This window comes from Didymosphaeria variabile (assembly GCF_027946475.1).
Source record: "Didymosphaeria variabile strain IMI 356815 chromosome Unknown scaffold_6, whole genome shotgun sequence".
NCBI classification, from domain to species: domain Eukaryota; kingdom Fungi; phylum Ascomycota; class Dothideomycetes; order Pleosporales; family Didymosphaeriaceae; genus Didymosphaeria; species Didymosphaeria variabile.
In genome coordinates, this window is record NW_026611625.1 from 2,669,642 (window position 1) to 2,690,832 (window position 21,191).

A 21,191-nucleotide genomic window follows, 5' to 3' on the forward strand; every position below is an offset into this window, starting at 1 on the left:
ACTGAATGTGTATCTCACACCTTCTGGGCGCGTTCGGCCGGTGGGAACTCTGAATGGGATCGCCAACACTCGCAGCCGTATCCACAACATTTACTTTAGCTATGCAAACGCCAGCGGGGGCCATCTGTGCTCAGTCCTTCTCGAGCGTGATTTGTGTAGAGACCTCCCACTTCTGCCCGCCGCCACCACCGTAGCCCCCGGCCAGCCGATTCCGAACCATGCTCGCAACCCGGTCTCGCAGTCGACCAATCTCCTCCAGATTGCGCACGCGCAGCCGTAGATTCGCCTGGCACAGCCCATAGTGCACCTGCCAAAATTTGGCCTCCTCCACAGCACTGACGGCCGGATCTGTCTCTATGTCGTACATGACGGCTGAAACCCCCGGCCCTGAGTAAGACATCATGAGCATCTTACCCAGCGACCACCCTTGGACCCACCCGAGTGCGACCATGGCGATTGCGACGGAGAATGAAAGAGTGCGGTCTATCCAGACATACATCTGGATACTCAGCAGAGGCAGGATGAGTAGGAGAGACGAGCAGGACAAGGTCAAGAAATGCGAAGGGTTGCTCAGCACTGAAGGGAGGTTAGCAATAGCTCCGAGCCTCATAACCTTGCCGATGCGGGCATGATTCTTGAGCAACGTGGCCGATACGACAGTGCAAATAATCCCACTCAGAGCCGCGAGGTCTATGCTTCCTGGGGAGACACGTTCGTGTGCATGTGCGTGATGTGGGGTATGGCCGCCCTTGTCTTCGAATGCGTGTGTCAAGCCGTGCGAAATCAGGTCCAAGCCCATAAAGAGTAGTCCAACTGACATTCCGAGTCCGGCAATGACCTCGGAGCGCTCAAAGCCAAAAGGATGTCGGATAGTCGACCGCTTCCAGACCTCAAAATTTGAGCCGATGTCCACGGCAATGCAAAGGAAAGCCCCAAGAGCATCGTAGAAAATCAGACGGGATAAGACGGTGAGAGCGAGCGATTCGTGTGCGCCCCACCCGACCAAGCCAGCCACGAAGAGGTGACAGAAGCACCATGCCAACCTGAGTCTCTGCTCCTTGGATATGCTTGCCCGGTATTCTTTGAAGGTAGGCACGGGGAGGGACGCAGGTAGCTGGAGCGGGGCACGTGGTGGAGGTTCGAGGAATATTTGGTGGGAAACACTGCTGTGCTTATACTTGTGTCCGCGACGTCGGCCAACATCCTATGCAGGTCAGTGAAAGCTCTTCATGTGACATGGTAGACGTACGTTCTTGACGCCTTGAGGCTTGTTGGGCATATAGGTGACCGACTGAAAGTTGAACGGGTTGCGCGCATCTCCGACACTGCTCACTGATGGTGCTTCTGTGTCGCTCGCGCCGCTCATCGCGCTGGCGGGCGTATAAGGAAACGCTGCGCTCATGGGGCTGTAGATGGTGCTTGGAGAGGCCTTCTGTGAGAGCGAGTCGCTGGGTGCGAGTGTCCCATATCTTTCAGACGGAAAGGTTACAGACATAGGCGAGAGCGCATTCACATTGAACCCCAATTTCGTCGGGGACGGCTGATCCTCCAGACCTAGTCCCACGGGGGGATTGTCGTCTTCAGGAGGCGGCGTGGGGGTCCGCGGTGGGACAGGGAGCGGCATGTTAGCCGCCATGTTGATATGAATGAAGTCAAAAAGAGTGACGTAAAGTGCAAGTTCAATCAGCGGCAGACATTGCGCGATGTTTGTTGCGCGTAGGCTCCTGCTGGTGAAAGCGGAGGAGGGGGTAAATGCGCGTCTAGAAGTAGCATGGACGTTTACGAGACGTGCCGGGATCACCGCTGTTGAAAAGTCCGCGGTCATGCTGCACAAAGCAGAGCCGCCGCCACAGCCGTTCCTAGCAGCTTATCACCACGCGTCCACCCTTTTCCTGAGGCACCGAAGGCATGGAATACAGTCTTTGACAGTTTGTACATATCTGAGGCCAACCCGTCAAAATCGTATGCGAGGATCACTGTGTGTCAAGTGAATCAGTAACCTGGAACACGTCGCCTTGGCCCAGGGAAGGGCGCGTTTCCTGCACTTGATTATCCGGGGGTAACTCGTCTAGCTCTTACCAACGTAGCCTTCTATATCCAGGTATCCGTCGGTTGGTCTCCATGTCGTGACGAATGGAGGATGTGACGAGTCTGCCTAGGGACGGTCATCCGAATGCGGCGCGACCATTTGGGATAGAGTCGAAGAAGAGCCAGGGCAAAGCCGCGGATGCACATAGGCGCAGGAGGTCGGATGGAATCCTGGAAGAAGTGCCATTTGTGGGACTCTCGGCGAAAGAGGATGGTTCATCAAAACTGACTCGGGAAGACGACAAGGCTGGCAGGAAAGAAGGAACCACACGTGGCTCCAGGATAATGGACGCGCTACGACCTTCGGGAAGGAAAAGGAAGGGGTCGCTCAGACAAGGCCTCTTGGGAGAGAACATGCTGCGCCGGGGCCCACACGAGAGCCAAACTACCAACCTCAACAATACCAACATGGTGGAGACGACAGCCGGGGAAGAGTCCTACGGCCATGCGTCGCGCAACTCGCCATGTGACCGTGGAAGGTCGCCGACAGCTGTGCTATCATTCTCTACATCCACCACGAGGAAACCACTCTACCAAATTGACGAGCCAAACCCGGACGTGTTAGCATCAGCTATTGCCCATTCAGCGGCGCCCTATGCATCGACTACAGACGACGATGAGACTGTCTCCTTTGATAACCCCTCAGCCTCGAGCGGATCCTCATATGGCACCAGCTCGCTACAAGCTGCGGATGCTGGACTGCATCGTCGGCCGAACCGAGTAATGCAGCACACGTCACTAAGCACCGTGCACTCGCCGACTGATTTGACACTAGAAGAAGAATGGGACTACAGCGAGACGGAGTGGTGGGGCTGGATCATCCTCATAGGAACTTGGATTGTCTTCGTCGTAGGCATGGGTTCCTGCCTCGGTGTCTGGACCTGGGCTTGGGATGTCGGAGAGACGCCGTATGCGCCGCCCGAGCTGGAAGACGACCCTACACTCCCCATTACAGGCTATTATCCAGCATTGTTGGTATGCACTGCGGTTATGGCATGGGTATGGGTCGTCGTAGCCTGGGTCGGCATGAAGTATTTCAGACACTCAAAAATGGTCAGCGACGACGGCTAGCTAATTACAGCGACCACACGAAAGCGCTATAGCGGCACATAAGTCGCAGTGACAGGCCTTTGGCACTGCTCTTGCTGGTCTTAACACGTCTTTTATAGTCGATAATATTTCGGTTCTGAAACGCTAAGCCCTTAAGCCGTGAACTAAACAAACTCTCCGCCTGCTCACTTGATCCAACTTTAGCACTACGCTGCACTGTCGGCACATCTTTACAAATTGTTCAGACATCCACTCTCTTTATAAAGATGTGCGTAGCCTGCTTCAAGTGGTCGGTTGACCATCGCTGGCCTTTTGCGATGTCGTCTTCGTTCGCGTAGAGTGCATGGCCCCAAGCGGAGACGAGGTGTCAGACCCTCAATACCCTCCCCGAAACACGCCTCATTCCACTCGAGTCAAAATGGTTCGCATCCCACGGCGCACCCGCAGTGTGCCGGGACCGCCTTCTGTGCGCTACGTGTTTAGGGATGCGGCCTGTTGCTACTGCAATTTGGTCAAGGTACGGAAATTATATTTTCCTGGTTTGCAATCTCACAACCATATACTTACGTACGGCAGATTCAACAATTTTACATGTCCATGATGGCGCTTCGCAGAAATCCGTACAGGAAGTGCAAGATTGAAGAGGTGGTGGAAACGCCCGTTGCTGGTCAAGAATGCAAGAAGAGTAGGAGAAGCTGCACAATTGAAGTCCCACCGATGCGACCCGCTGCGAAGATCCAACGAGTGGCCCAGTAAGTACTTTCGTGCAAAAATTTTGCAAGATACTGACGCCACAAGCAACAACCCGCCGTGCACGTCATCTTTCCCGGCAGCTCGGGGCGGGCCATTCGCTTTCTTTGATCTTCCAAGGGAAGTCAGGGATCATGTGCTTTCGTATCTTGTCGTTCGCCGCGGACGAAAAATACCTATCCTGGAGGCCAAAAACATCATTCGAGATCAGAAGAAACGTGCTAATGTTCTGAGGAATCGAGCAAAGCTAAACATCAAACGCGCGCAGACTGGGAGACCACCAATTGTTCACCGGGATGCACCTACCGAGCCCATCGTATGCTTGGATTCCATGCGCGTCTCTAGATCACTGTACTATGAAGCCAAAGATCAATTTTACCATTGCAACTACTTTGCCATGTCACTAGACAACTTCCCCGCTACGACACTGGAAATGCCGACTGGATGGGACTGCAGCAGAATAAAGAAGATGCACCTCGAGCTTCAATTAAAAGATGCACAACGAATGAACAGCTACATCGATTGGACTTCTCTTTTTGCACAATTTCCCTCTCTGGTTCACCTACGGATCGTTCCGAGTTTCCATCCACGGTACTACGAATGGGCACGGTTAGAGCTCGAAGACTGGAAAAGAGCACACTTCATCTTCCGGGCTTTCTTCCGTGAGCTGTTAGCATCGATACCCGAGCAACTCACGTGGAAGCTTGGGCAGTCGATGGACCCACAAGAGCACATGCAACTCGAAGGGAGAGCGCCTGTTGCCAAAAAGGTGTTGTGGGATATGTATTCTGAGCTAGGCACCAGGCGAGGACGTTGCAGAGAAACAGCGCAGGTTATCGACTTTGCTCAGCGGTGAAGTTACCTATGGTTTATTACAAACAATCAAAGACACTCATGACGTTGGTAGTCATTGGATGGTGTGCATATGTCTCAGGTGGATCAATACAATTTGCAACGGCAGACTATACTAATGTCTATACATACGATGATCAAAGTATATCAAAAATCTCACGTTGTTTGCAGCCTGCGCTTACCGCGCTCTTCTGCTCACTCTCGAGCAATGTCATGACCGCATTCGATCCCCTGCAGGTGATAAAATTTTCGCATGAAGGCAATGCCAGGTGTGAAACTACAACTCCACTCTTAGACGCCTGAGTAACATTATGGTCACTCAATCAAGCCTTGTGCATCTATAGGACTGCGCGATTATGACAATCTGCAAGTGCCTAGACGCAAGAGCTAAGCCTCGCTATTCTTCTCTGTAGTACCGTTCTTTCGTTTTCGAAAACCATAGTGTCATCATATTATAACATCTGCTATATGAGGTCTCTCTCCATGCTCTGATAGTCTACCGCATCAAGAATAGCCCGCCAAGCCCGTTCCGAACTCTCGGATTTGAGCTTGAGCTTGGACATCCAACCTTCACTGGAACTTACATGACCTCAAATCACAACAAAATGCAGCCGTCACCTCTCGCAAATCCTCTCGCGACGGTCGCACAGCTCGAAACGTCCAGCTCACAGCTCGATGGCGTTCCACAAGATCTCGAGAACTCGATTCGCTTTGCAGGCGCCCAGATCACACAAGCTGCGGGAATATTGTTGCGATTGCCACAGGAAGTGATTGCGCAGGCTGTGATAGTGTTTGTGAGGTTTTGGATAGGCAGTGAGGGTGGTAGCCTGGCCGAGTTCGGGTGTGAGGTATATTTACAACGACGCATTTCTATTCAAACCCACGATCAAAAGCTGATCTGGACGCGCAACAGCAAGTTTCCGCCGCTTCACTTTACCTCACGACCAAGCTCTCCGCATACCCGAAATCCCCGCGAAACATTATAAACGTATACGCCTATATCTCGACCCTTACCTCTCTCCACCCACCAACTGACCCACCCGGACCGGATACGTACTACGTCTCCGAAGGCACCTACCAGACACGCCGCGCCACGCTCTTCGCAACCGAACAACGGATCCTCCAAACCCTCGGCTTCAATGTACACGTCTCCCTCCCCTACACCCTGTGCATAACATACCTCCAAGCCCTCGACGTCTTTTCGCACCCACGCGCGCCGGAGCTCGCAAAGCGCGCAGTCGCGTACCTGAACACTGCGCTGCTGAGTCCCCAGCTGCTATATCTGACACATCAGCCGAGTAGCATAGCAACTGCGGCGATTTACCTTGCAGCGAAGGAGACGGGTATAAAGATGCCGGATGTGGAATGGTGGGAGGTTTTTGATACGGGGAGAGAGGAGTTAGGGTTTTTGGTTGTGGGATTGTTGAGTGTGGAGAGCTTTGCTGAAGAAGAGCGGGCGAAGTGGGAGGGGAGGACGGTACCTATATCAGTAGAAGAGTTGGAGGCTGAGATGAGGAGAAGGGACGGTGGTGAGTGAGGAGCTGCCGTTGGACCATTCAGTGCCCGCGTCTTTGATCCAACAATTGCACAGCTTCGAATCGATGCTGCCCAGGCAAACTGCATGACTAAATCAAGATACCGCAAAGCAGCAAACGAACAATGAGGTCGTCACGCAACACTCTTCGAATCTACTCTGCGCGGTCATCGTTCACAATGTCAGGCGTCCTCTTCCATTGTGCGTCATTGTTTTAGATGCACAACATGTTAGTGTTTCGATCGATCACATATACAATCTCGCCTCTTCAATTGTCTTCCCGGTCTTATAAGATTGCTCGCAATCGGAGAGCAGAGGGTTCTGGTAACTACAAACATGGCGTCTACTTCATCTAAAGTGTACCCTTCGCTGGTCGAAGAGCAGGTTCCACGCACTCATAAGACAATTCTGGGGACATCACGCAATCCGGAATACAACATCAACAAGGACTCGCCGCGTTTCAAGCGCAGTGTAATTGGGAAGCGTCTTGCGCCTGTGTCGCAGCTGAATTCCCACTTCGGACGAGAACTGGCGCATGGAGATTCTATGAGAAGCGGAAGCACTACTCAAGTCCCTCTCCCAAACAAGAAGCCAAACTCTGTGCTTCAGTCAGAACCCAGCCCAGCTAGGAACTTCTCCCGCCACTGGTCCTCAACACCCCTATCCAGCGACTCTTCGTTTATCCCACCGAAGCTTTCAGATCGCGACCAGCTCCCCTCTCAGAAATCACCCGTTGACCCCTCGCACGCATACACTGTTTCACATGACACCTCTCACGAACTTGCCTCTAGCGTCTTCACCGCCCACGGCCGTCCCACCGCTAAACACGTCCCGCCACCACCACCGTTAGTAGCGCAGGACAACGCCCTCTGTCCCCTCTGCAACCAGACTCCCACCTCTCTCGATCCGTCTACCAATTTCAGCCACATCTGTTCGCACTGTCATCGTTTCGTCTTTCACTGTCCGCCGCCAACGCATTACAAGGTAACTGCGCTGCAGCCGGACAAACCATTGCCACCCATCCCGCAACCATCCGCGCGGGCACCAGTTCCGCCACGTAAGAATGTCCCCCAGCAGGTGCGGTGTAGAGGGTGTGTTGCCGTTCCAGGAGGATTGCAGGGCGAATTTGAGAAGGTTTTTGAAGCCTGTGTCGTATGCGGGAACATGGGTGCTGAGACGGTCAAGGATCTGGTTGCAAAGCATGGCGTGCCAGGTGGATGGGTGACGGGGGAATTGGGGAAGTGGTTGCTGCGCGTAGTGAAGGAGACGCTGCCCAAGGATGAGCCTGGTTTGGGCAGGCATGGGAGTGGGAAGAGCGTCACCCCCAGCATAAGAAGTGAAGGGGGTCTGAGGAGGAAGGGGGCAGTTCGAAAAGGGAATTCGGGGGCGTCCCGGAAGCCTTTCGTCTAAGAGGAAGGGTAGTGGATGTTGATGTGCTGATTGTCTGATCCAGAGGACGATATGTTTATGCCACCAGGCATGGGCGGCTTCTCAGACTCCGAAGATGGAATGGGTATGGGTGGGCGGTCCCTGTGGATGATGCCCCGCGGTATGGGTGGTAGAACTGAATCAGAAGACGTGATGGGACCTTTCGTACCTATGAGGCCTCTTGGAGGTAAAGGTGGTAGTGGTGGACGAAGGGGAGGGCAGAGGTTTGGCCTATGGAGGCCTCGGTTCCCAGGTGACAGGGGATGATAGGGGAGAGACAGGCATGTGCCTTGTAGACTCCTCTTGTACGACTGTTTGTGACTGGTGGGCAGGACCGGCTACTTTTCATCTCAATGTTGTCACTGTACACACCTATTGTGCTTAGCGTAGAAACACCCTCAGAGGACCGCAGACTGCTATGCCATAAATTACATCATGATCGTTATTGTAATATGTTCAAGCTTGACACATTTGTTGCTCTCAGTTTCCGGTGAGCACCGGAAGTTCCACGGCCACTTGCGTCTCGACATCGTGCGATGGGAGTACTACGATGTTCGGAGAAAGTCGGATTGATCGGCGTTGGTACCGAAGAAATGTAAATCGGCTTTAGAAAAATCTGTAGTCGGTGTGTAGGACATATTGAGCGATTGTTATGCCATCGGAAGAGCCAAAGCGGAACTTTGGGGTCGGTCGAAGGTTGTTGATGATAGGTACGACTGAGAAGATCAGCAGGATGCGAGTTCTATGCAAGGTCCGATTCGCAATCTATTGCACACGGTTCGCAATCTAATGCACGCTGATTTCGCGGTGCAAGTGGGGGCGGGCACCTACAACAGCTTCGGCTCTAAACCTCCTAATTCGCAGAAAGCACAACCGAGCCGTCCTGGCACGTATGACAGGATCAGAGCAACATGTAAGACGCCCCGTAGTTTTCATGGTCGGCTACCTCATACTAACCTCTCCGAGCGCTAGCTAGTAATACGGGGCAGGCCTAAACGCTAAGGCAGACAGTATGACAGTCCAACGACGATGATTCACTAGATGGGCAACTTGGCACTTAATTAAGGCAATGCTGCGCCTTGCCCATTTCTGCACGTCTCGCTCATCAACATGCATAATTAGCCTTGATCGCTGTTGCGGCGCACGCTTGGTGTACGTTATCACATCCTGTCTGCAGAACCGCGGCCTTTGCACTCGCTCGCAACATGGCTCGTGGAACGATCAACACGCTTGCCTTGGGCATTCTCACTCCGTTGCTCGTTCTGAAAGCTGCAGCTCAAATATGCTATGCGAATGAAAACTTTTTCAACTTCAACAGCTCCAAGACCGTCTCAATCCCAGCGCTCCGGCTCAATGGCAACAGCGTCATTGATGATCCAGACAACTCCTGGTACTTTTCTACGCGCACGCAATACAGTGTGGCAGCAGCAGGGGAGGATGCAATGACGCGTGTGTGGTTAAACACAGGAGGATCTAATGGGACAATCGGCACGTGTTTGCAAACGACTTGGACGTATGTCCAAGAAGGGTTCTCGTTCTCCCGCGATGTGCTTGAGAGGAGCATCAATGATAATGGGGATTGCAAGACCATGTTGGGAGAGGAGTGCGTCGCGGGCCTGAAACGACATTTTCAGAGATCTGCACTGAGGTCACTCTCCACACGCAGTTGCAGTGGTGATGTTTTCAACTCCACTATCCCGCAGGAATGTGCGTCGCTTGTTGGTGGAGGCTCGAAGTGGCGGGGAGGAATGTTCAGTACTAGTAAGTTGATTTATTCCTAAGTGCCTGGATGAAAGGTTGACATGTGGAGGCCCTCGACTGGACTACGCATTAGACGAGCAGACGCTCAAAGAAAAGAAGTGTCCTCAGGACGCGGTCGCAGTCAATAGTTCAATGCACGGAGGCAGCGGCACAGGCACCGGTTACAACCAGACAGTTCGCTTTCCGCAACCTTACTTCCTAATGTTCTGGCCAAACCGAACTGACACTACCGGACCGACTGGCGCATCAAGTGACGATGTTCGCGTCGAGTTGCTGTGCCTTCGCACGGATGAAATCGAAGAAGGCAGCCCTGTACCAGGATCGGCCAAAGAAATTCTCGACGAGGAGGGTGTCAAATACGCTGGGAATGCGAGCGGGACCGAGACCGGGACCGAGGATCCCAGCTCGACCAAAGGCGTAGCGACGATGAAGACCATAGGACCTTACTTGGGTGCTGCAGCTATGGCAGGGTTGCTACTGGTGTAAAGGTTCACTAGGATATTGACGTAGACTGTGATCCTTGAAATGGAGGTGCTATGATTTTAGAGTTTCTCCAAACCTTAAACATTAGTCAGAGTGTTGCGGATGTATTCTTTACGAAGATCAGGCAGAGAATGTGTCATAGTTTCTTATTTAGATATCCGCATATCTTCAAGATATCTGATGACCACCTTTCCTGCATACCTCGAGGACTACTACTGATATAAGGCTCCTCTGTATCAAGAGTCATTTGAAACTTGAGCCCCTACCTCGACAGCCTCCGCGTCTGCGAGTAGGCCTTTTCGTGCCATTCTTGTGACGGTCCTCTCAAGGTAGTTAAGATGGAGCTGTAGGGTCGTGTTGGAGAAAGCTGTCCATCGTGAGTGGCAATCGAGCCTACTTCACTCGGTGCGCCTACAAACTTGAATCTTTGTGTGTATTACCAGAGTTTCAAGGGTACTATGGGTACTTTTCAGTATCTTTCCTCCTCAAAAGGCACACCGAGCTGTGATGCCAAGTAATGCAAGATTGACACCAAGCACTCTAGCTAGCAAAGCGCGGCATGCTACGAGCGGCCATAGTTTGTTGGGACAATCAAGAGTCTTACCAGCCGTATCATTTCATCACAGAATTTAATCTTGTCCTTCGGGCGTTTGCCAAACTCTTGGATCCTGTCCGCGAACAGGCGCAGCAATTTGTCGAGCTTGCTGGTGTTATCTGAACATAGTGCAAGAAGAGCATGGATTTTATCAACTGCGTAAGTGGACTTCAGACTCAAGAATCGGCACAGTAGCACCAAAAGTGGAACAGCTCAATGTACGTATAACAGCGCCCTCTCTTCAACAAATGAAATGCCCTTACTGCCACGTAGGAATGGACTCATGCCCGAGGAATCTAGGCTTCCCGTAGGTTGAATTGAAGCTGCTGATGAGATGATCGCGGCCATTAATCATTTGCTCGTCGCACATGATCCATCATTGTTGCGCGAGAACTACCTCTTAGACCATCCGTACCCTAGTCCATTTCTTTACGTCCCAATGTTCAATATCAGCCTTGAGGTCTTTTACACGTCGCCCAATGTAGTGCGTAACCAGATGTACTATGGCCATATAGTGAAGGGTAGACCAAAGCCAACTAACGCCCCATGTTTTAGACTGGTAATTCCTTGGGCAAGGGAATCAGATCTAAACTTTCCATTGGGTCTTTCTGATCGATGCAGATAGAATACATGCAGAAGTATCAAAGCATCGGTTCCCGTTTGCGTTAGACATGGTTTGAAACCGCTCGAAGAAAGCACGCGAGGTTTGTTCCTACCTGAAAGGTCTTTGCACCAATATTGAGCTTGATGGTTCAATTGAGATTATGCCACTCATAAAATACAGCTGCGAACTCGACAACCTTTCCGTTGACCGCGAAACTTCCGGCCTGTGAGCAATTATTCCAATCGCTGTGCGGGCGATGTTCAGGCTGTACCGTTGATAAAAACACCTATTTAGTCTTCCTAGCATGAATTTCTAGTTTCACATTAGGACCTCGAATATGAGAATGTCGAGTTGTTAATCGTCATAGTCAAGCAACTGTGATTGGGAAAGAGCCTATGAAATGGAGATCACACAGCACTTATCGTCCTCATTTGCTTCGTTGCGCTATGTGCCTCAAGTAAGTGGACATCTCGACTTCGAGATGAGTCAACAGAACGTGTCGCTCTGTTATTCGTCAGCCTTGGATGCAGAGATGAGATCACGCTGATGCTAAAAAGGGCAATAAGATAAATCACCCTGTTCGATACTTCCGAGGGTGAGGATGTCGGTGATGCAGGTCGATGGAAGTGGATGAACGGTGAAGGGCTTAAGTGCATGTCCCTGACCTATGAATCCGTTACTTGATAACGAACTCTATAACTTACTTGACCTTCTATGGGCGCTTCTGCTCTCAACACGCACAGACAAGGGTTAGCTGACGTTGAGAAGCGGAAAGTGTTTGCTGACCTTGTTTGCTCAGCCCCTGACTGGCCACGCCACTTTCCAATTGTAATAGTGACTTTGACTATCTCATTTTACCGCAGACCTCTGTAGACACTAGTTTGGCCAGCTCGTGCATGTTAAGGTAGATTATATGTAACCTTTTATCTACCCAGCTTTACTGTCTTAATGACTACATACGCAAAAAGGATTGCAATTTAACACTTCATGAATATACACTAAGCGTCAGGACTTGTAATAGAGAGACTTGACTTTAAGGCATAGTTATAATTATAAATATCTGAGGTTGTAGACAGAAAACCAAGAGGGCTCTTAATTTTCGTGAAAAGGTACATGCTCGATCTTGGAGGGCCAGCGCATACGAGCCGGCCAAAGTAGTATCTGTAAAAGCCTTTACTCCCTTCATGCCTGTTCTTTCAAACGAAGTGTGAATCATCACAATTCCAACGAGTATGCGTGGTCCGAGGTTAGTGCTGTATCTTTTTAGTTGTGTAGACATCATCGATTCAAGCATCCAAGCTATAGGTAGTAGAACGTGGTAGAACGAAGCATGTTGTGAAAGATCGAACCATATACACATAAACCCAAAACACGCTCACCATAGCCTAAAGGCCCAATTTATAATCTCACGACCGTCGGACTTCCACTCTCATTCTTGCACCCTTTTGTCCATTTATGGAATCTGCATCTCTTTCTCTCGACTAACTCTTAGAATCCAAGATAAGCAGCCGCACCAGCACCAAACAGCGCGGCATACTGCACACCACTAGTCATCAACGGCATCGCCGCACCACTGGTTTCGCTACCACTTCCAGCAGCAGTGCTCTGCGCCGGGCCAGCACCCTCCGAAGTGGGGTTGACCTGGGTAGTAGGCGTAGGCTGACCACTGGTGAAGGGCTGCTCGCTGACGGCGCTACCTGTGAAGCCGGGGGCGCCTGCTGTAGCGCTCTCAGAGGGAACGGCTGTATTGTCGGGATTGAGGACACTGAAAAGTTTCAATCTATGGGAATAGGAAAGGAGGAGGGGGAAACCTACTTGTCGATGATGTGCAAGACACCATTCGCGATGAGCACATTAGGGACGACGACCTCCGCGGCGTTCACGAAAACAGTGCCGTTCTCGTTGGTTGTGATCGTCAACTCCCGATCATCGTCCTCCGTCTGCAGCGTCGTGCCGTTCTCTAAAGAAGTGCTGTAGTACACATCCTCGACGATGTGGTACTCGAGGATGTTTTGCAGGTCATCATTGGAGAGGTTAGCTAGCGCTGAGCCGATGTTGTTGAAGGCCTCGTTGTTGGGCGCGAAGATAGTGATGTTGCGAGCGTTGGCGGCCTCGATGGAGTCGGTTGCGTTGACGGCGCCGCGGAGGGAGGTCAGATTCAAAGCGTTGGCGGTATCGAGGACGTTGGGAGGGAACACGAGGACGCGGTCGATGACTAAAGGTGGGGGTACAGAGTCAGCATAATGTTCATAACCTAGGGAAGTGGGTTGGTGAAGTAGGTGTTCTAGCCATTTACTAATGTCTAGAGATTTCAGACTGAGAGGTGTAAGGCCTGGAGTCTTAGACAGTCGCCCAGCATGAACACCCGCTTTGTACCCCGACATTGCGTACTGTGGACTGTTCCGCCGGTGAAGTTTTGGTCCTGAACATTGTTAGTGGATGTTTAAAAGGTTTATATAAGAGGTGGGGAGGAATCGAGGGGACATACAGCCGTGGTCACTGTGGCATTCTGCAGAAGCCCAGAGTAGAATACGGTCTCATTTCCGACTTTAACGGCTTCGACGACCTGGCCGCCAGTAACGTTCGCATACGTGTCGTTGTTCAAGAAAGTCGGAACGAAAGTGCTCTGATTCGTAATCTGGCTGGCCTGGAACGTCCCGTTGAGGACATGGTACTGGAGCAGTGCAGCTAGGAGGCCAGGGTTGCTCGCAATATCCCGGCCAACGTCCGTTTCAGCGAACTCGGAGAAGGCATCGTTGGAGGGAGCGAGGATGGTGATGTTGCTGGCTTGAGAGAGAGTCGATACAATAGCGGGGTTGAGGGAAAGAAACGAAGTCAGGTTAGACAGCTGGTCGTTGCCAGAGAGCGTGGCATTGAGCGACTGAGTGTCGGTGTCGCTGTCCTGAGTAGCGACGAGGCTCGCTAGAGCGAGAATAGCAAGATCTCTGAACTGCATGATGACGGAAAGAAAGGAGTGATTACTATAAGATAGACCGAAGAAAGAGGCAGCGCGGTCGTCCACGATTCCATGCGGATACGGCGAAGTATAAAACAGGCTGCTGCCATACTTTAGTACCTTCTTATCCACTATAAGCCGGCATCTAGCTCTTCTCAACGCTAATGACACAATGCCATGCACAAAGCAGCCACCCCCCAGAGAGAACCAAGCCACACTGTCGTCGTAACCCCGTACTCCCAAGCACGCCGGAGCCTTTGCGATGGCGAAACCTTGCCGGACATCCTATGGGCATGAAGGAAATATTTGGCCAAGATTTAAGCTCCCGCGAATGCGCGAATGGTGGGACAATAGCAGCAACTGAAACTTGTTTGGCTGGATGTAGTCGCAAGCTACAGTTGAGCTCCAAGGATCCAAGGAGGCTAGTTTCCGCGTTCTAGTGGTGACAAACATCGAAGCGAAGCTTTTTCTTTTTGAAGTGATGTTGTCATTAGGGCTGTGTAAATGACATTCCAGACGCATCGATCGACTTACAGTCTACTCATCTACCTTTTCCTTCACCCCAGCGTCCCCAGATCACAGTGAGTGGCTTCGGCTACCTACAATGGTCTATCACTACAATCATAGCGACTTAGGAGTGAAGACCCGTAGGCAGCAAACAACTCAGCAGAGGAGGTGAGGTTCGCGAGCATCGCCCGAGTGATCCGACTAGCGCTATATGTGGTAAGCTTTCTGTGGGGTTACATACTTGGCACACGTCTACGATCCAAGAAAGGTAGTGCGGAGGAAGGACCGGCGCGCGGATCGGGTATTTTTGCGTACGCGGCTTGGGCTTCATGGTGATTGAGGCTTCTGTGGACGATACTGTGGCGATCGTGGTGGGTGTTGTGACATGAGGTGATGCTTGGCAGCCTGCATCCATGGCCGGTACATCGGGCCTTGGCGTTGAGTTTAGTACGTTATCCGAAATGATTCGGGACTGAAGTTTTGAATGGGAGGTGGTAGTGCACAATGTGGAAGGCAATAGTATGTAGTATTAGGCGATCAAAGTGCATTGTAAGAGCGAAGGAGGAAGCAGGCCAAACAGGGAGCTCCTGCCAACAGACACTTGAGTTGACTCGCTCTTTTTGACATTGCGCCTAGTGGATGGATGGTACATACTCAACTGTTCCTTCCCTGCCCAATGTCTTGCTGGCAGTATGTGCGATCTCTGCAATCGCGACCCAATACCCAAACGCCGCGCTAAAAATGCCAAATGCTTCACGAGTTGCCAACATACTCCTCTCACAAGTCTCATCTCACAACCTCATCTCCCGCCATGCCCAAAACACTCGCAGCCTCCTCCTCAAACATCACTCTCGTCTGATCCCTAACTAGAATCCTCTCCGCAAACCTTGCAGCCGTCGTCTTAGCCTTAGGCGCCGCTTCTACAGTCCCAGCTCCAACAGCTCCCCACATCCAAGAGAACAACGTGTACAAAGGCCGCCACCAAGGCTTGATGAGAGCGCGATAAGTCATAGTAGGTAGCACATACGGGTATTCGGGCGCGCCCCAGATGACACCATAGCCCTTATAACTCGACGCGTAGGTATGGTGGCCCCATATCTCGCAGCAGATGTTTTCGAGAATGAACCACGTAAGAAAAGAAATGAGGAAGATGCTGAGCCAGGTCAAACCCCAGCCCCGCCGTTTCGGCTTCAACGTTTCATCGTAGAAGATGAGCTTGATGGCTTTCCAAAGGTAGAACTGGTGCCCGCCGCTTTCGGCGCACGGGCACTTATATTCGCGGTAGATGATTTTTTCACCGGAGTTGTTGTCTGAGACGATGGTTGTCCGCTCGCCGCTACGCTCGATCTGCTCTTCTACTCGCCGGATGCCACGGCTGGTGTCGCGGAGGCTGGTTCGTGTTGAGCGTAGTCTCCGGTCCATGTTTTGGATGTGAAGGAGTTCCTCTTGCCGTCGTCGCTCTGCTTCCGTACGCGGGGCTTTTGTCAGAACATCTAATGGCAATGTGTCTTCGTCTGGCTCGCCAGACTCAACAGCATTAGCTATTGGCGCAATCAGCTCTTCTAGTGAGTTAATGGTTGATTCGCCGTAGTCTGTCGACCGTCGCTCTCCACTCGCTCGTGCCTCTTCCACGAGCGCACCCAGTACTGATCGTGGCAAATCTGGTTTCGATACTTCTGGCGTAAGTTGTTGGTTTTCCGCGGGTAGAGCAGCTTGTAAATCTTGTAAAGACTGTTTCCGAGGGCTGCGTTTGAGAGGGGAAATTGACGGCTGCGAAGATTTTGTAGATTTTCGGACGGTGGAGATGTCAGGACTGCCTATAATTGTGTCTACCCATGCGCCCGTCACTACTGGCGTTTTGGGATGGAGCATTGAGCGTTCGGCTAGCTTGGGTGTCGCATCAGCGATATTTCGCAGGCTTTCGTTTGAAGAGGCTTGGGTCGCTCGAGGTCCGCTGGGCTTTTCAGATTCCCGTCGCGGATGTTCGTCTGGATTAGTGGGCTCATCAGTGGTTCGCTCTGCGGAGGTGACCGCACCTAAAACTCCCCTCGAAGAAGGACCTGATGGAGACGTCTCAGTGGCTATAGTTTGGGAAGAACTGTCTAATTGCTTTGTCGGTGCCGTCTGGGGTCGCGAAACTTCCGGTCTACCAGGGCTTGGAGTACTCGATGCCCTAGCAAGTCGACGCAATAGATCCCGTGAAACGTCTCTTCGATGAGACGGTCGCCTCACACTCGCAGCATCGGCAAGAAGCCGGCTGTCTACCATGCCGATCGTCTCTGTGTTCTTCTTATACACTACGATGGGTGAACCCTCTGTGCCTTCCCCCGTTATTGCCGGTGCTTTGCCGACAGCTTGCCACGATTTGTTTCGTTTCTGAATATGCAGTTCAGTAAGATCTTGTACAGGGCTAGTCTGCTCGGGTGCTGCCCCTTCCAACTGGCCCATGGTAGATTTTGTCGATGCAGAGCGCGGGCGCCGTAATTCCTCCGGCGGACTTCCTCTTATCGTGTCCAGCCTATTTGTTGCGACGCCCTGCTCTTTCAGGGCTTCTATTTCTCTATTCCGTATGTCATCCAAAACTGTGTTTCGCGGGCGGTAGGGTGTGGACGCGATGAGTGAAGCTTCGTTCATATCAAAGCTCCAGTCTTCGATGCTTCGCCGGCGCTGAGAGGCAGGGGTCCCATGTAGAGAGCTCTTGTGTGAGAGCGGACTGTCTTCGACCGATTGGCGTGGTACGTCAGGATTGTGAGGGGGCGTCTGTTCCGGGTCGAGCGCAAGGCGGTCGACTGTATCCTCTTGCGCGGTCGAACTCAGCTTCTCCTCCGTGGCGATGTCCCGCATCCAGTTTCTCTTGACCCGTCCCTTCCTCCCCCCAGCCGCTCGGTACATTGAGTGCCGGATCCGATCTGGTCGAGCCGCTGCTGCTCGGCGGACTCTGGAACTTGACGTGCGCATTGGGCCCAAGCGCGGCTTTGTTCTTAGCATTGTGCCTTTCCAGGTTCTCTAGAGTCACACCGACGCGTGGCTGTACGCGTGCCTTCGAGAAAGCGTGAACTTTTGGTGTTGGCGCATCGGCCAAGCGTCGTTCGTCGCGGAGGGTTTGTATCATGCGCCGTTCGAAATCGTCGGCGCCGCTCGAGAGAGAGTTCAAGGATAGAGTTTCATCGGTATTATGCATCCCAATCTGCGCCGCGTGAGACATGGCGGGAAGCTCATGGGTGCGTTGCGGGTGGTCGTGCGGGAATTTGGGCAAAAGCGGGGAGAATGGCTGGAGCCGCCGGCGCGTACTCATTGGCGTGTAGTCGCGCACTATATATACATGTTGGGGAGATTCAACGGTCTTTACGGTCGGTAATCGCGCGGGGTATTTTGGTGGGTGAAATGGTGGACTGTTTGGTTGATTGTTATGCCGGCAGACGCGTCGCCGGGGTTGCGCATTTTCGAAGGCACGTGCATTGTTCTTTGATCTGCGCAGGGATGTGACCGTCAGGACGGTTGAACGAGTTCTGTCCTCGCAAACACGCTTTGCACGAATTGGAGATCACGCTTCTTGAATAGTCGAGTTTCGTTAAAGTCATCATCTTCGCTGGGTATATATTGCTTGCTCACGGTTCCTGATCATCAATTGCCTCTAGCCTTGTTTGAACCATCGCCGGGTCACTCTGTCCCTGCTCATCCGTCCAAGACCTGAGGACTTCCTCGCGCATCACCCGTCTTGGCGCCCTCTTTCCAGTATACAACTCAAACTGCGCGAAGCCCTGCTCAGGCAAAAAGGTCCAGCCCGTCCATGCACACCCAAGCGCCCGATGTCTCCCCTCTGATCTGCTTCATCAGAGGCGTATTGAGCGTACGATAAGCCAATTCAATCACCACGCCGCCAGATGGGCTGTGCAGCCACTGCTTCGGAAGCGTAAAGCTTGGTGCCGGGGCATCTCCGATAGGATGCGTGGGAATGCAGGACAAAATAATGGTAGGAGGGCGGAGGTCTGACGGCCATTTATCCTCGAGAGACCGCAGAATGCGGAACTTTGGCTCTGCGTCTTGATGACTTGTAGGTAGTAAACCCGTGCTTAACGCAGATGAGATGAGACGCTCGTAATGATTCACGAGCTTCTCTGCGTTCGCATGGGAGCGATTGTAGATGATGATGTTCTGCACACCAATGTGAAGCATGGCGTATACAGCCGCGCGGGCCATGCCTCCAGCACCGATAACAAGGCCACAGGTCGTTGGTCTCACGGCGTTGGCGGGCGACAACCCCCTTCGAATGCATGATCTTATGCCTATCCAATCTGTATTGTCCCCGTACAAGGCTTTGATCGGACCAGATTGATTGCGCTCCATGAACAACTCAAGATCTCCCGGGATGCTACCGTTTTTGTTTAGGTGTCGCACAGGAATTAACGTATTGACTGCACCTATTGCCCGTGCGTGCCGACTCATAGAGTGCACTAGCGATATGACTTCTAGCTTGAAGGGCTGGCTCACAGCTGTGCCTCCGAAGCTAACATCTTGCACCAGCTCCTGCAGTGTGTTCAACGAATTAGTCTGCAGCCTCTCGAAATGATGAGGCATACCGCATGCCTTGTAAGCTGCGTTGTGCATTGCCGGTGATAAACTGTATCCAGCGCTGGCACCCATAATGTAGAACTTCATAGGATCGTAGGTGAAAGAGGCGTACAGAATATGTGTTGCTTCTCGAACAGACAGCCACGAAGTCTCCGGATTTCGCCGGACTCTTTCAGCAAAGGATGGACCGTCTCGTACTGACTCTGGAATTACGCTGGTCAGAACTTGGTTGAAGCATGCTGAACGACGACCCGCTCGTCCAGTATTGAAACATATCAACGGGATCCTCTCCGTCTTATCGTATATCTTATTCCGAAAACTCTGGACAGACTGATTATCATCCATAAAATTAGCCGGCCGGGTGAATCGGACAGCAGTGCATCCTAATCGCATCGCTCTGTCGTAGTTTTCGACCCAGAAAGCATCGTACCAGTCGGTCGGGGCATGAAGGTGGCCAATGATCTTGGTTGACCCTCTTGTCTCGATCATATTCAGTACAGTCTCCTCGTCCAGGCGCAGATCGACGGTAGCGAACTCTGGGCCCAAGCGCAAGCCGTGCTGGACATGCTCGATGTATGATGTTCGTTGTTGAGGTTCCGCGGGTGTTACATGATATATAATCGGAACGACTGTACTTCTCCGAACCCTAGATATGGCTCGACTGATGATGGTCGCTCTCGAAGGATCGTCAAAATGGTAGAGATCTACGTCTTCAGGCTCGATGACTATCTCAAATGCGTCAGAGCCAAATTCCAGGTGCTCAATGTCGACATCTTCTGAACAAAGATCGGTCAATGGAACTTGTACTGCACAAGTATATTTCCTCAGTTCCACTGGTACTCCCGACAGTGGGAAACCAGCTCGTTCCGCAGCAGACGGGAGGCGAAGTCCTTGTTCCAGCGGCGCATTTTCGCTTTGGATGGGCACAATTAGCGAGAGAAATTTTAGAAAAGTCCGTTCGGCTCGTTTCAGCGTTAGAAACGCAGGCACGGAAGTCTGGTTCGCAGGCACTACCGAGAATGCAGCTTTCGTTTCGGAAATATTGTAGAACTCGTAGTTGGAGCATCGACGAAACATGGGGGCGCTAAAGGCTACAATGTCCTTTAGCTTGGATAACTCGAGCACCTCTAGATAGTCGTGTACACTTTTCATATCTCGTAGAATATGTATGACAGGATGCGACCTGGAGAAATCTTGAAGTAGCATCTGCCCGCTGCGCTCGAGTGAGCTTCCATTGCAGACGATGATTGCGCCTTTTGCATGCGACTGGAGTATGTTGCGCAGGAGTTCCTCTTGTCGCAGGTTATGGTTCGAAGCCCCGAATTGCTTTCGATACTTGGAGGTAGAGAAACCCGTGGCTTCCTGGAACACATTTTCCACATCTACTACGCGGCGTCGACACGCTATCGAGGCCATAATCGCCAAAGTAGACTTTCCAGTCCCGCGAATTCCCATCAATACAATGGACGCATTCGGGTCGAATACTCGTCGAGACTCTACGAGAGGGATTGGGGTAGGTGTGGTTCGTGGTGTGGATCGCGCACTTGATTGCATTGAATCTGCAGAGTTGTTAGAAACCCCAATCTCGAGATGTACCAAACATTGCGCGATCAGTCATGCACAGTTCTTGGAGTAAATGCTATCGCTTACAGGTTCCTTCAACACCTAGGACGCGCGGACGGTCAGGTCCAAGGGAGCTGGATGGCCTCGCTGGGGAAGCCCAGTCGCCGTTTCGAGCCGCGTCACCGACCATTGCGGAGAATGTTCGCTTCGTGCCCACCGCAACGGACGCCATGGCTATGGGGTCTCTCAAACTCGACGAGCATCTATAAAAAAGAGCGCTTGGGCTTTCGGAACAGGATACTCGAGGACAGACGGGTAGAGAGGAAGGTTTGCGGGTGCTGTTGGTTCGCGATTCTCTGGCTGTGGGGTAATGGAGACACGCGACGCTTGAGTGTAGTAGCGAGCGGGCCTTGGTGCAAGCCAATAGAGACTAGGCGACAGAAGCGGC

At 52.1% G+C, this 21,191-nt stretch overlaps 8 protein-coding genes across 8 annotated transcripts; 4 read left to right on the top strand and 4 right to left on the bottom strand.

Annotated features, from left to right (window-relative positions):
* Positions 1 to 130: 130 nt before the first annotated feature.
* zrg17 (cation diffusion zinc membrane transporter Zrg17) lies at positions 131 to 1,636 on the bottom strand (the record flags this gene model as incomplete). Its single annotated transcript, XM_056217529.1, has 2 exons — positions 131 to 1,204; positions 1,250 to 1,636. The coding sequence occupies 2 exons, from the start codon at positions 1,634 to 1,636 to the stop codon at positions 131 to 133; spliced, it is 1,461 nt and encodes a 486-aa protein (XP_056069085.1).
* Positions 1,637 to 2,133: 497 nt separating this feature from the next.
* On the top strand, positions 2,134 to 3,159 carry N0V89_008777 (uncharacterized protein; the record flags this gene model as incomplete). The annotated part of the gene is made up of 1 exon (XM_056217530.1): positions 2,134 to 3,159. One exon carries the CDS (start codon positions 2,134 to 2,136, stop codon positions 3,157 to 3,159), a length of 1,026 nt encoding a protein of 341 aa, XP_056069086.1.
* A 570-nt stretch (positions 3,160 to 3,729) lies between these two features.
* On the top strand, positions 3,730 to 4,744 carry N0V89_008778 (uncharacterized protein; the record flags this gene model as incomplete). Its single annotated transcript, XM_056217531.1, has 2 exons — positions 3,730 to 3,890; positions 4,234 to 4,744. The coding sequence occupies 2 exons, from the start codon at positions 3,730 to 3,732 to the stop codon at positions 4,742 to 4,744; spliced, it is 672 nt and encodes a 223-aa protein (XP_056069087.1).
* A 601-nt stretch (positions 4,745 to 5,345) lies between these two features.
* N0V89_008779 (uncharacterized protein) lies at positions 5,346 to 6,277 on the top strand (the record flags this gene model as incomplete). The annotated part of the gene is made up of 2 exons (XM_056217532.1): positions 5,346 to 5,588; positions 5,654 to 6,277. 2 exons carry the CDS (start codon positions 5,346 to 5,348, stop codon positions 6,275 to 6,277), a joined length of 867 nt encoding a protein of 288 aa, XP_056069088.1.
* Positions 6,278 to 8,907: 2,630 nt separating this feature from the next.
* N0V89_008780 (uncharacterized protein) lies at positions 8,908 to 9,949 on the top strand (the record flags this gene model as incomplete). The annotated part of the gene is made up of 3 exons (XM_056217533.1): positions 8,908 to 9,092; positions 9,369 to 9,463; positions 9,513 to 9,949. 3 exons carry the CDS (start codon positions 8,908 to 8,910, stop codon positions 9,947 to 9,949), a joined length of 717 nt encoding a protein of 238 aa, XP_056069089.1.
* A 2,684-nt stretch (positions 9,950 to 12,633) lies between these two features.
* On the bottom strand, positions 12,634 to 14,101 carry N0V89_008781 (uncharacterized protein; the record flags this gene model as incomplete). The annotated part of the gene is made up of 3 exons (XM_056217534.1): positions 12,634 to 12,910; positions 12,961 to 13,535; positions 13,634 to 14,101. The coding sequence occupies 3 exons, from the start codon at positions 14,099 to 14,101 to the stop codon at positions 12,634 to 12,636; spliced, it is 1,320 nt and encodes a 439-aa protein (XP_056069090.1).
* Positions 14,102 to 15,394: 1,293 nt separating this feature from the next.
* On the bottom strand, positions 15,395 to 17,500 carry N0V89_008782 (uncharacterized protein; the record flags this gene model as incomplete). Its single annotated transcript, XM_056217535.1, has 1 exon — positions 15,395 to 17,500. One exon carries the CDS (start codon positions 17,498 to 17,500, stop codon positions 15,395 to 15,397), a length of 2,106 nt encoding a protein of 701 aa, XP_056069091.1.
* Positions 17,501 to 18,373: 873 nt separating this feature from the next.
* Positions 18,374 to 20,975, bottom strand: N0V89_008783 (uncharacterized protein; the record flags this gene model as incomplete). The annotated part of the gene is made up of 2 exons (XM_056217536.1): positions 18,374 to 20,739; positions 20,831 to 20,975. The coding sequence occupies 2 exons, from the start codon at positions 20,973 to 20,975 to the stop codon at positions 18,374 to 18,376; spliced, it is 2,511 nt and encodes an 836-aa protein (XP_056069092.1).
* Between the last annotated feature and the right edge of the window lie 216 nt (positions 20,976 to 21,191).